The sequence below is a fragment of the Salvelinus sp. IW2-2015 genome, linkage group LG27 (assembly GCF_002910315.2).
Source record: "Salvelinus sp. IW2-2015 linkage group LG27, ASM291031v2, whole genome shotgun sequence".
NCBI classification, from domain to species: Eukaryota; Metazoa; Chordata; class Actinopteri; order Salmoniformes; family Salmonidae; genus Salvelinus; species Salvelinus sp. IW2-2015.
In genome coordinates this window covers 14,534,751-14,547,115 of record NC_036867.1, presented here as the reverse complement: position 1 = coordinate 14,547,115, position 12,365 = coordinate 14,534,751, and the positions used below count along the sequence as shown (strand labels likewise).

Below are 12,365 nucleotides of genomic sequence, written 5' to 3'. Positions count from 1 at the left end.
TTTGCCAATAAGCTGACTGATAAAAGTCAGAAGGGAGTAACACTTCTAGCAGTCCTCGCATGAGGAAGACGTCGTTTTGAGATGGCAGACAAGTGAGTTATTGTTGACCGTGTCTGAACAGGTGGCGTGCATGCAGTAATGCTAACCTACAACCTCAGCGCTAGCTAGCTACTGCAGAAAGAAACTCTTTCACCCCCCGCCAAACCCTGGCCTGACATTCATTTCGCCCCTCGGTGCAATCCTCTCCCCCCTGCCCAGAGAGGGAGGAGACAGAGAGACTGTCAAGTGACCTATTCAGTGCTCTGAACCCCCCCACCCACCACACTATGGAGAAACAGCTCCCCCCTCCCTCTCCCTGTTGGACTGTGGCCAGGTGGACAAAACCCACCCTGCTAGGGCATTCTGAATCTGCACTCCCTTCCATAAGACACATGTGTAGAGAATTCCATCCCAAATCCAGGGAGGCCCGGGTAGGGGTGGAGGTTTACTGACTTTAATGTGGGGAGGCATATTTCAGGCTTCAGTACAAACTGTACATTGCCTCAGGTCACAGCTATAGAGGCAACCAGGAAGAATACAGACTTCAGAGCTATATGATTGGAGGAATATCAACCACTAGAATCTACACCCTCTAATAGCTTGTCCTTGGCTCGCAAACCCTCAGTCCTGACTTGCAAAGCATGCATCACTATTATGTCATTATTGAGGCTGCAGTTCTCAAAGACAAGCCGTTTTTATTTTGTCTTCCTAATTGAGAACCCCACAGTAATGAAGCTGTGTTTCAAACAAACCTTGAACTGCACAAAAGATAAATGGCAAAGGAAATTGCTAGGTCTGCGATTCCACAATAACATAAGAAACGAGTCAGAATGCGACATCTGCCTTTAATAACCGTAGAAAAATAAAAAACAGACCATATGTCGAGGGAATGAATCAAACCACACTCTCTACAGGTTCGACATACTGAGCAAACTAAGTGTAAATTGAAAGACACATAAGACACTTAATTCTCTTTAATTCCAGTTTTAGCATCATAAATCAGCACAGTCATGAAGGAAGACATATAGCTCATGGCGATTTTCTCAAGGCAAAACAAAACATTGTAAACATCCGACATAGGGCTGGGCGAAATGACCAAAATATCTTATCACGATATTTCTGCATTTCCTGCACTCATTTGTTATCATTTACACTCTGTGCCACGTGGGGCTGCATGATATGGGCAAAAAATATAGTCCTAATTAATTGGTGAACTGTTGGAATCATGGAAATAGAATGATTATTCTAATGCTATTGTTGGAATATAGTGGACAGTACTTTGAATACATTGTTGTTTGACATGACAATGAATGAAAAAGCCAGGGAGGAATTATTGTGACATGGTAGGAACCAAAGTGTTGGTCAGTGTTTCCCAGTGGACCCTAATGTTACATTACATGTTTTCTCTTACTTCATGTAGTTATCTAGCACTAGCTAACATATTCATGCTTCTCCATCTCTGATTTAGAAGATACTTTTGCACAAACAACATGCTGAACTAGGCCTACACCAGTACTGGTATCAAGTTTTATTAGCTAGCTACGTTTTCTCTGTGTACATTTAGCTAGCTTGCTAGTTAGCTAACTAGCAATTAGCCCAAACACTATTTAGCGTCTCTCAAAAGACAAATTACTAGTTTGCAGACTGTAATATACATTAAATAATGTAATTATAGAACTTTTGTGGAATTATATTAAGAAGCAAAGTGGAAATCACTAACATCTGGTTACATCTGACCATGCAGACAAAGTGAACGGCACGGCATTGACAACCAACAGTGACGGGGGCAGGGATTGGCAGGGAAGCACATGGGGAAGTGGCATGCAGGAGGAGAGAGACAACTCAAGTAGCAAATGGAGTAAACTATAAAAACTGACATTACACGAGCCAGAGTGACGTATCACAAATACCGTTATAGAAGATAAAGTATAAACACAAACTGGTCCGTGCATCAATAACAGTACATAGTAAAATACGGTATACTGCCCAGCCCTAAATAGACATCAATGCTGTTCATTGTTCATTCATCACCTCCCAATAGAGCCTCCCCTTGGGCTACCATTGGTGTGAAAGCACAGAGTTCTGTCCGCCTGCACACACAGTTAGCAGGAATACACGTTGTAACATTGCTCCTCAGTCTTCGCAGGCCTAAGATTGCACATGGGTCCTTAGGGATCCGTCTGAAGATTAAGCATCCCATAACATGCCTTGTCTAAAAGTCGAGGCAGTGTGGTTGACGTTCATAATGTCATTAGATGGTAGACCTACAGTATGGTGCATTTCCACTGTCAGGCACTGCACCAGTGTTAGGCCCATAGATGTTGCCTTCTGAGGCCTGGTCCAGAAAAGTCTGGCGTGACACCAGTGCTGCAGTGGAAGAGCCCCACTAGACCACCTAGGTGCTGTTGGCCTGTTCCTGCTCAAACAGGGCCATGGCCAGGTGGGATCGCGAGGCCAGGCCCTCCAGGTTACTGAGCACACAGCGGTGGTAGATGTCCTCGCTGAGGCGCGGGTTGCACGCCCGCCGCACATACTTCTGCACTAGCGCTGGCTCCACCGCCCGGAACACGTGCAAGCCCGAGTAGCGCACAAAGATCTCGTACACGTCCATGCTCTCCAGCAGCTCATCGTTATCCAGGATGTCGGCGGCCATCTTGGTGCGCGCCGCCATATAGTCGGCGTTGTAGAAGCAGGCCTCCTCGAAGACGTGGCGGTCGAAGCGTCCATCGCGCAGTGCCTCGGCGGTGAAGGAGGAGGCGGCTGAGGGCTGCTGGTCGCGGTACACGATGGCCGGGCTGAATTCCTGGAAGTGGATGGGGAAGAACACCTGCCAGTTGCTGATAGCGTTCATGCGGCAGCGATTGAGGAAGTCGGCGTTGACCTCGGTCCACACCGAGGCCAGGAAGAAGAGCGTATCCACCGGGTGCTTCTTGGAGATGATGTCCATCAGCTTGACCTGCGACGGCACCTCCGTCTTGACGCTGATCCAGGGGATCTTCACGTCGCCGTAGCGTTTCTCCACCTCGCCAATCATGGCCTTGATGCCGGCGAACACGTCGGCCTGACTGATCCGTTGGGCGTCGAAGGGGTCATAGACGAACAGGAAGGTGAGCAGGACGTTGTCATGCGTGTCCAGAGTGTTCATCACGTACATGTCCAGGAAGTTGCTCACATAGTCCTGCTCGTGGGCCGTGACTGGCAGGATAACCTGCACCCGGGTGGCCTCCGTCACGTAGGGCATGGGGATGATCTCGATGGTGCTGAGAGGGCGGAGCAGGCTGACCCGCTTGGCGATGACCTGGTTGTGACCCTTCTGGGTGAAAGCCTCCAGGGCCAGGTCCAGCACGTACTCCATGCCCCGGGTGGGGTCGAAGCGCCGGTAGCCGTTGAGCAGATGCCGTTTCCTGAAGCGCAGCTGGGGCTGGTAGCGCTCGTTGAGGCGCTCCACGGCCGTCTCCAGCACGGCGCTCACGTCGGCCCGGTCTGCGCCACGCAGCTCACACTTGGGGGAGCTGTCGGGGCACGAGTAAATGTGCTCCTCTGTGAAGTACTCCCAGTTGATGACCTCGAAACGCGTTTTGGGCTTGAAAGGGGGGTTGACCCCGATGGGCCAGGTGGCCCCCGCCTTCCCCTCTGGGGTCAGCTCACTCAGGTTGTTGATCTGGACCTGGTCAAAAGACAAGAAGACACAACCATGATGAGACAACGTATCATAAGCATCTAATAAAATATTTTTTTCTTCAGTATTAGGATATTAATGAACAATGTAAAAGGTAGTCCTTTTAAGGCTTAACTTTAATGGTATGACTTACACCTTGGTCAGCGTCTCTCAAAGCTTATTATAAGGTTATTATAAACAATAGTGTACGAAACATTTTCCATGACAGACTGACTAGGTGAATCCAGGTGAAGCTATTATCCCTTACTGATGTCACTTGTTAATTCCACTTCAATCAATGTAGATGAAGGGGAGGAAACAGGTTAAAGAAGGATTTTGAAGCCTTGAGACAATTGAGACATGGATTGTGTATGTGTGCCATTCAGGGGGTGAATGGGCAAGACAAAATATTTAAGTGCTTTTGAACAGGGTATGGTAGTAGGTGCCAGGCGCACAGGTTTGAGTGTGTCATGAATTGCAACGCTGCTGGGTTTTTCACGCTCAATTCCCGCGTGTATCAAGAATGGTCCACCACCCAAAGAACATCCAGCCAACTTGACACAACTGTAGGAAGCATTGGAGTCAACATTGGCCAGCATCCCTGTGGAACGCTTTCGACACTTTGTAGAGTCCATGCCCCAACGAATTGATGCTGTTCTGAGGGCAAAAGTGGGGTTGGGGGGGTGCAACTGAATATTAGGAAGGTGATCCTAATATGTTGTATTTATGTATTGTGTGGGGTGTATGGTATTAGGGAATCATGTGAAGTCTGTTGTATATTGTAGGCTATTTTCTGTGGAGGACTTTGTGTGACTTGATACTTGTAAATCTGACTTTTCTTAATTGCCCCTGAGGGGATAAAGTTTTATTGAATTAAATTACAAAGTTGACACTTTTAAACTGACAGATTGTTTACAAAATGACGAATTTCACACATCACGTCCTGACAAAATGTTCAATCACTGTGGCTTCTTGACATATTGGATCAGACAATCAAATGGCTACCCAGACTATTTGCATTACCCCCCTAAGGTGCTGCTAACTCTATCTCAATTACCTCGACACAGGTCGCCCCGCACATTGACTCTGTACCGGTACCCCTGTATATAGCCCTGCTATTGTTATTTTACTGCTGCTCTTTAATTATTGGTTATTTTTATCTCTTACTTTCTTTTGGTATTTTCTTAAAACTGCGTTGTTGGTTAGGGGCTTGTAAGTAAGCATTTCACTGTAAGGTCTACATCTGTTGTATTCGGCGCGTGTGACAAATACAATTTGAGATAGGAATTTCTACCTAGGTGTAGAATTGTGGAAATTGGTGCGGTATGTACAAATATTTTACATTTGCACGCTGGACCAGTAAACCAGTCAAACCAACACCAGTGACAACCCATCAAATAGCCTGAAGCATAGAGAGAGCATATCTAATCCCATTAAACAACACCAACCTGCAGCTGCTGTATCTGTAGGTAGGTCCAGTCCAGTTCGATCTGGCTGAAGCGTTTGTGCAGGCGGTACATGAGGCTGGGCTCTGACACAGGGTGCACTGTGAAGGCATTCTTAAACTGGGCACTGTCCTCTCGCTCTGGGTCTGCTTTCTTCCCCAGCTCAAAGGAGCGATATGTCATGTCCTGTAAGTAACATGCAAACAGTGGGGAGGGAAATGTTAGCCATCTCGTAGGTAAGACAACTGATGGGTGTAGTCAAAGTACTGTAAATCATGATGACATAGCATTGATAAAAGACTGGTAATCGTTATGGAACAACTCTATAAACATGTTTTATAATAATGATGTCTCAGCTGTGTGTTTACCTGGTGTACCTCCACACAGCTCAGACCCAGGTAGTCGATGATGCAGCGGCCCAGCCACTCGTCAGGCCTGACGCTGAGGATGTCATTGCGGCAGGTGTCCAGGTGGGGCTGCAGGCGGGCCAGCAAGCTCCGGGAGAGCAGGTAGCCGTAACCCCCGTGGCAGTACCTGGCCCTCTCCTCCCCACCGATGAACTCCTCGGCCCGGCCCATGTAGAGGTCCTGACCGGCGCTGAGGTGGCCCACCAGCTCGGCTAGCCTCTCGGCCTGCATGTAGGTGTCGTCCTGGGCCAGGAAGAACCAGTCGTAATCCAAGCCGTAGTGCTGGTGCAAGTGGCGCACCGTCTCGTACATCAGCCACACGGGCCGGTCGTCGCCGTGGGCCACCACCGCCATGCCGTGGGGGACCTTGGGGCTGCGCAGGCCCGTGAAGAAGAAGGTGCGATGGAAGTGGTGGGCCACGGTGCGGTTCACCGCCACGGCCAGCGTGTTGAGGGTGGCCCGTGAGGTCAGCACACCCACCAGGAGGCGTTCTCGGATGCCCAGTTCAGTGTGGATGTAGCGCGTCCTGATCAGAGGAGAGTGGCGTTCAGAGGGACTTTCACTGTTTCAAATCAAACACTCAATACTGGGCGGAGCTGAGCGATTTATTTTATTACATAGATGGAATAAGGAACAGCCATATCTTACTGAGTATTATTTTTTAAACGCTCAACTCCATTACTATGCAATTACTTGTCTAATGCACTATGTAACAATAATATGTCATACATAGGTGTTACTACAATACTATTAATTCTACAATAAATGTACTTGTTTTAAGTCAAATTGGATAAAAACAAAAAATGTCATGGTAAATATAAGTTGTGAATGCGCCTAGTGCCTTTTCTTGTCCAGATAGCTAGGTACTGGAAGAGAATGTCATTGAGTTCATTGTTGAACTCCAGAGTCTAGACTTAACTCTCACCATCTGCAAGAAGTAAGGATTTTAGGCTATGACCAAAGGAGATCATAGTCATATACAACAGGCATCACAATTCTTCAGTAAGGCTTTTCATAAAAGAAGACACGACAATGAAATTGGATCTTTCTGAGTCATTCTGTCCCATGACTGTACTTTGAAAACATTCTAAGATCATTAAAATGGTGGGCTCTTCAGACACTCCAGGCTAACTGGTTAATTACAGTAAATCCCGGCCAATAATCAGCTTTAAGAGGCGATTCGGAGAGACGCGAGACAGTAGGATTATCAAACCGTATGGGCTTTTTGAACAAATCTTTATAAAGCGGTGAAAGGTCAGCAGTGGTCTAATAGCATTGACCATGTATTTACCTTTTTTTGGGGACCATTTCATATAGGCTACATTTGTATAGCCTAAGAAATTATGTTCTCAGTTCCCTAAAAGTGTAGGGCCTACATATTCTACTGCGTATCCACCCTAGAGTGGTTTAGATCCAGTATGAAGTTAGAACAGCTTAAGCCTATTAAGTGGGTGAACAAACAACAAAAATCGCTGGGAATCAAACAGACAGTGGCCTACAAAGGCCTTCATTTTGGAACAAAGTGTGATGCATCTGTAGCGAGCATCATGATTTGCCTCATTTACATATCAATTAAGAATTTGGCAATGTGGGTGGGTTGCATAAGCGTTAGTTAGCAGGAAATACAACCCAAATGCCTCGCACTGGGGTGCATATTTTCTGAACACAGTTATAAAAGAGCATTTCATAAAAGAGATCCAACAGCTCTGCATATATTTTTGAGACACATTGAAGCAGTGTCTTCCATTTGCAAACTGTCTCTGAAATCTAATGTTATGATAGGATGTGGTATTCCTCTGTGCATCCATCCCGAAATGCTCACCTGAGGACCTTCTTGTGTGGTTTGTTGGGGTCCTTGTGGTATGGTACAATGCGGGGCTGGAAGTCCTCATTCCCAGGACCACCTCTCTGGTCCTCTGGGGGGTCTCCCCTATTGCTGCCCAGGAAGAGACCCCCATTGCCCAGTTCATCTCCACACGAGTCATCTGTGTCTCCCTGGGTCCAGGAGACCATCAGCAGGCTCAGGCTACATCCTAAAGAGAGCCCCAGGATAAGGGGAAGAGCAGGCCTGAACACGGCCAGGAAGGAGGAGAGACGCATAGCCGAAGCGGTGGACTTGGGTGTTGTCAATAAAGTGTTATGTGACGTTCCTCTGACGTTTTCTACATAATTATTTGCAGAATGCTGTTCCAAAACCATGTAATGACCCTTCTGGTGAAGTGCCAACCACTTTCAACTTTCAAGCTAGATTCAGTAGATTTGGCACAATCCTCGCTGTGTTTTTACTGGTGACTATTGCACCATGGATTAGATAGCTTACTACATCCTTAACAGTGCCATTGGAAGATAAGGTCATTAGCTACAAGGCCATTACTAGAGAATAACTGGACAGTGGACAGACAGCTTTATTGACTGACACTCTTCAGCAGTCAATACCTACTGTACTAACAATGGGCTACTGTCCCATAATAAACGATCTAGCTAGTTAGTTAGCTAGCTAGCAGGCTAACCAATAACAAATTGCAATGGGCTTGCTATTACTTTCTTAATTAGCTAGCTAACTGACTGGCTAATGTCCTAATTAGTTACATACAGTGAAACTATTGTAGTTAGCTAGCTAGTTCAAAACAAACCAGGGATTTACAAAGTTGAATTCATATTTTAGATACCCTGACAAAACAACATCCAACATTCATGCATCAGTATCAGCTAACGGTGTTGGTCCTCCCTCCTTCGGTCTCTCCCCAAAACAAAGGATGTTCTCCTCTCAATTTTTGTTGATTCAGTCGCAATTATCGATGTTTTGTCTGTAGGTTGTCGGAGATCAATCACATTCCATGTCAGAGTTATGCACGGAAACACATTATGTCTTTTCGTCAAACGATGGCTAGCTACATTAGCCAGGTAGCTTACCATGTCGACCTTTTTTCCTCTACATCAGCAACTTCCTCAAAGTGAGTCATTCACCGCCTCCAAGAAAAGCATCACTGTCAAATCTTCATGAATTCATAAAAATAACTACTGGTCCGAGAGAAACCTTGTGGAAAGCGTGCGGTGCACTGGAATATGCATTTTGGTCTCATCTGCAAATCTTGCTTCTCATTCTGCATCCATCTGATGATGATGTGATTCAGTGCGCTCCACTGCTTCCCCAGCGTAATATTCTGGCAGACACGTCATCAGACGTCTGAAGAGGGGATCTCTGTGATGAGATGAAGGGCCCTTCAAGTTATACTTACTTCATCAATCAATACCAGACCAGGCAATATTTGGAATGCTTCATTCTATTGTATAAATGTTATTGCATTCAAGTTAATGCATGCATCCAGAACAGTTGTGAGAAAAACTTTAGGGGGAAACTAATCATACCAACCGGGCGGCAAGTGGCCTAGTGGTTACTGGCATTGGGCCAGTAACCGAAAGGTTGCTGGATCGAGTCCTTGAGCTGACAAGGTAAAGATATGTCGTTCTGCTCCTGAACAACGCAGTTAACCCCACTGCTCCCCGGTAGACAGTCATTGTAAATAAGAATTTGTTCTTAACTGACTTGCCTAGTTAAATAAAGGTTCAATTTTAAAATAGCAGTGAGCTTTTATGTGACACAACTTAATGATGACAGTCAGTAGTATACATTTTAGCCACAGAGCATCTGTTATCAGCTATAATGACAGGGTGTGCATAATGTTTGGTTCACAATTTAGAATGCTTTACTGCAATTACATTAGTTTGTAGTTAATTACATAGTAATTACCCAATTGAGGCGGGGTCAGCGCTAGCCCCGCTAGAAGGAAAGGCAGTGTATGTGATTCAAACCTAGTACATATACAGTGATTTGCATTGTGGCCTATAGAATGGGTGTAGTAAAAGGCCAGCAACACTCCGTATTATTCAGTTCCCCATGAAACACCATATATAGATTATGCATTTGCTATTAAACACAATAAAAATCGACATTGATCAAAATATAGTATATTTTGAATAAGTCACCTTGCGATGTTTTGAAATGCGGGCTTTTATTTTGAAGGTTTATTCAATAACATAGAAAGTGACGTAATCGTTAGTGTCGCTAGCAGAATAGTATCAACTTGTTAAGTGACAGCAAGCCGGCCGAAACTCGTGTGACTGTCATCAAGGTAAGAAAGTCAGACACGGAAGAATAAAATATATTGTCGTGACTCGCACAGTTGGCGCGAAAAATAGACCGTTGAGTTGCTACAACGCGAGTTAGGCCAACCACGTTGCTGTTAGTTTGCGCAACTCTCTCAGTCAGTAGCGAGCTAGCTATATATGTTAGCTATTGATTGCAATTTCACATAGTTTTATGGTAGCCGATTAGTTAGCTAGATTCACCAGCTACCATGTCATAAGCAACCTAATAGCTTGCTGCGCTAGTGCAACCGGCTAGGCCATGCAAGCCACCACCATCAGTGCGTTTTTACGTGAACTGCGACATAGCGGATTAAACTCAAGGATTTACGATGGAGTTGTACCACGACTAATGTGGGCGGACTGGTGCTCGACGTCACTTAAAATACCATTGTTCTATGTAATTGCGGGTTGTCATTAGTTACCACAGCCACAAAGTCAAAATGGTCTATATCGTAGAAAATCATGAAAACTAGCTTTTTGGTATTATTAATATAAGGTTAGCAGTGTGGTTAAGGTTTAGAATCAGATTCAAGAAGATACATTTTATAAATAGGCGTTTAGCCATAATTGACGTTGTGGCTGTGGTAACTAGGGACGACTACTTGCGGGCTATTCTTTGGGTGCTGAAATCAGTAGTTATTTTTATAAAAACGTCATTTTATGTGACATCGGAGCTCCAGTCCGCCCACACTAGTCGCTTGTCAACTCCATCGTAAATCCGGGAGTTGAGTTTAGTCAGCTACTGCAACATGTGAGCTGCTGTAATAGAGCTCGCCAGCCTGTAGTCCTAAAAACCGGAAATGAGTTACCGCTGGTTCACTCAATTATTCCTATGGGAACAATACATGGGGGAAATAATAGGATTTGGGGATAAACTCCGAAAATAAACTCTGGGGTTAACACAGATTTAGGATATTTTATACGTTTTGTTCTATGAGATATCAGTCCTTTAACTGAAATCAAATTTATTTTCAACATGTTTTTTTAAATGTATTTTTAACATGACCTTTATCTCGTTCTGTTACTGGACGGCGAGCATAGGGAACGTTTCACAAGACAAGATGGAGGTATTTTATTAGGATCACCATTAGCTGTTGCAAAACTAACAGCTACTCTTCCTGGGGTCCACACAAAACGTGACATAATACATAACATCAATAGACAAGAACAGCACTACATAAATGTAGGGAGCGTTGTCTCTCGTCATGGATCGCATTTATTTTGGGAGATTGTAAAATATGACCTTTTCATTCAAGACAGAAAAAAACGATTGTTTCAGTAGATAATAAAACATGTGTTGATAATTGGATATGGAGAAGGGTGAGCCGGTCAAGGATCGATTCAGACAAGGTGGTAAATTGTATGACAAGCGACAGTTTTATTTAAGAGTAAAGATATCTGGTACAAGCGTGCACGGACTTATTCATTTAGCTCATATGGAACTTGCAGAAATAAGCCCAGATAACAGAGTGCATTAGACATTTTATACAGTACAGAAAGTAGGTTGAGTCTGGAAGTTCTGGTCCTCTGGTTGGTTCTGATGAGTTGGGCGAGGTCTCCTTCAGGCTAGTATCACTGTCCCATTGGCTCTGAGTAGAGTTCTTTGTCTTCAGAAATGTTCAGCTAAAACAGGAGATTTTGTGTGRGCGTAGATGTTCCTGTCTTATCTGTGTTTATGAAAGGRTTACGTCAGCCCTCTGTCCTTGGGTATGTGTGTGTCTCAGTARCTCGTGAAATACAGTACCAAGCACCCTTTTCTTGTCAGTGTTTATAAAAGGTCTATGTCAGCCATCTGTCTCTGGGTGTGTGTGGGTCTCAGTATCTGCTTATGAGTTTGTGAGAAACCCTGTTTTGAAAGAAGTTAGTTATAACAATGTAATATGGATATGCTTGTGTTATATTAAATGGTATTTATTACACATGTTTTGTTACTTTTTCTTCAACTTGTTTCTATAACATTCTAGCAAGTCAAGGTAGCTTACAGAGCAGCTAGCTCGCTAAGAGCTAGGCTGTTTGCTAGCGACCTCCTAATAATTGGAATAAAAAACGAACGTCAATTAACTAAAACGGTAGGCAACAGTCATATGCACAGTCTTAACAGCCAATGTGTATTTTTAACATATTAAAATAGTACTTATAGGAATGGATAATTGTTTACAAGTTGCTAACGTTAGCTATCCCATAAACTCATCGTCGGAAACGACATATTTTCATCATCAGTGGTTTGGTAACTTCTTCGACGGACTCTGGCCGGACGGAAGAAGACGCAGAGTTTGGAAAAATTCAAACAGAGTGGTTGTTTTTATTTAACTAGGCAAGTCAGTTAAGAACACATTCTTATTTACAATGACGGCCTTACCGGGGAATAGTGGGCTTTGTTCAGGTGCAGAACTACATATTTGTTTTTATCTTGTCAGCTCGGGGATTCGATCCAGCAACCTTTCGGTAACTGTCCCAATGCTCTAACCACTAAGCTACCAACTGTCCCTGGGAATTAAATGCATGCCTCCTAAATCTAAATAACGGAACTCTAATTTCAACATCACCTCAACACATTGCTGCTATGTTTCTTGCCATTCACTAACGTCCACAGCTAAGTACTCGGCAGTACATTTCTGTTGCTCTCTTCTTGTTTTGGATGTTGGTGTCCGGGGTTCAGACGGAGCA

The 12,365-nt window shown here is 44.6% G+C and overlaps 1 protein-coding gene across 1 annotated transcript; it reads right to left on the bottom strand.

The window, feature by feature from the left end:
* Positions 1-998: 998 nt before the first annotated feature.
* On the bottom strand, positions 999-12,362 carry chpf2 (chondroitin polymerizing factor 2). The gene is made up of 5 exons (XM_023972822.2): positions 12,245-12,362; positions 7,372-8,751; positions 5,511-6,075; positions 5,146-5,328; positions 999-3,706 (listed from the first exon to the last, which is right to left on the bottom strand). The coding sequence occupies exons 2-5, from the start codon at positions 7,746-7,748 to the stop codon at positions 2,435-2,437; spliced, it is 2,397 nt and encodes a 798-aa protein (XP_023828590.1). The 5' UTR covers positions 7,749-8,751; positions 12,245-12,362; the 3' UTR covers positions 999-2,434.
* Positions 12,363-12,365: the final 3 nt, after the last annotated feature.

What these genes read in the sequence shown, in the direction of transcription:
- chpf2 (XM_023972822.2), bottom strand. Translation starts at nt 7,748, where the DNA reads ATGGTTTTGGAACAGCATTCTGCAAATAATTATGTAGAAAACGTCAGA. An exon ending in CCACACAAGAAGGTCCTCAG is followed by an intron (nt 6,076 to 7,371) that starts GTGAGCATTTCG and finishes TCCTCTGATCAG; the next exon opens with GACGCGCTACATCCACACTG. An exon ending in TACAGATACAGCAGCTGCAG is followed by an intron (nt 3,707 to 5,145) that starts GTTGGTGTTGTT and finishes TCTTTTGACCAG; the next exon opens with GTCCAGATCAACAACCTGAG.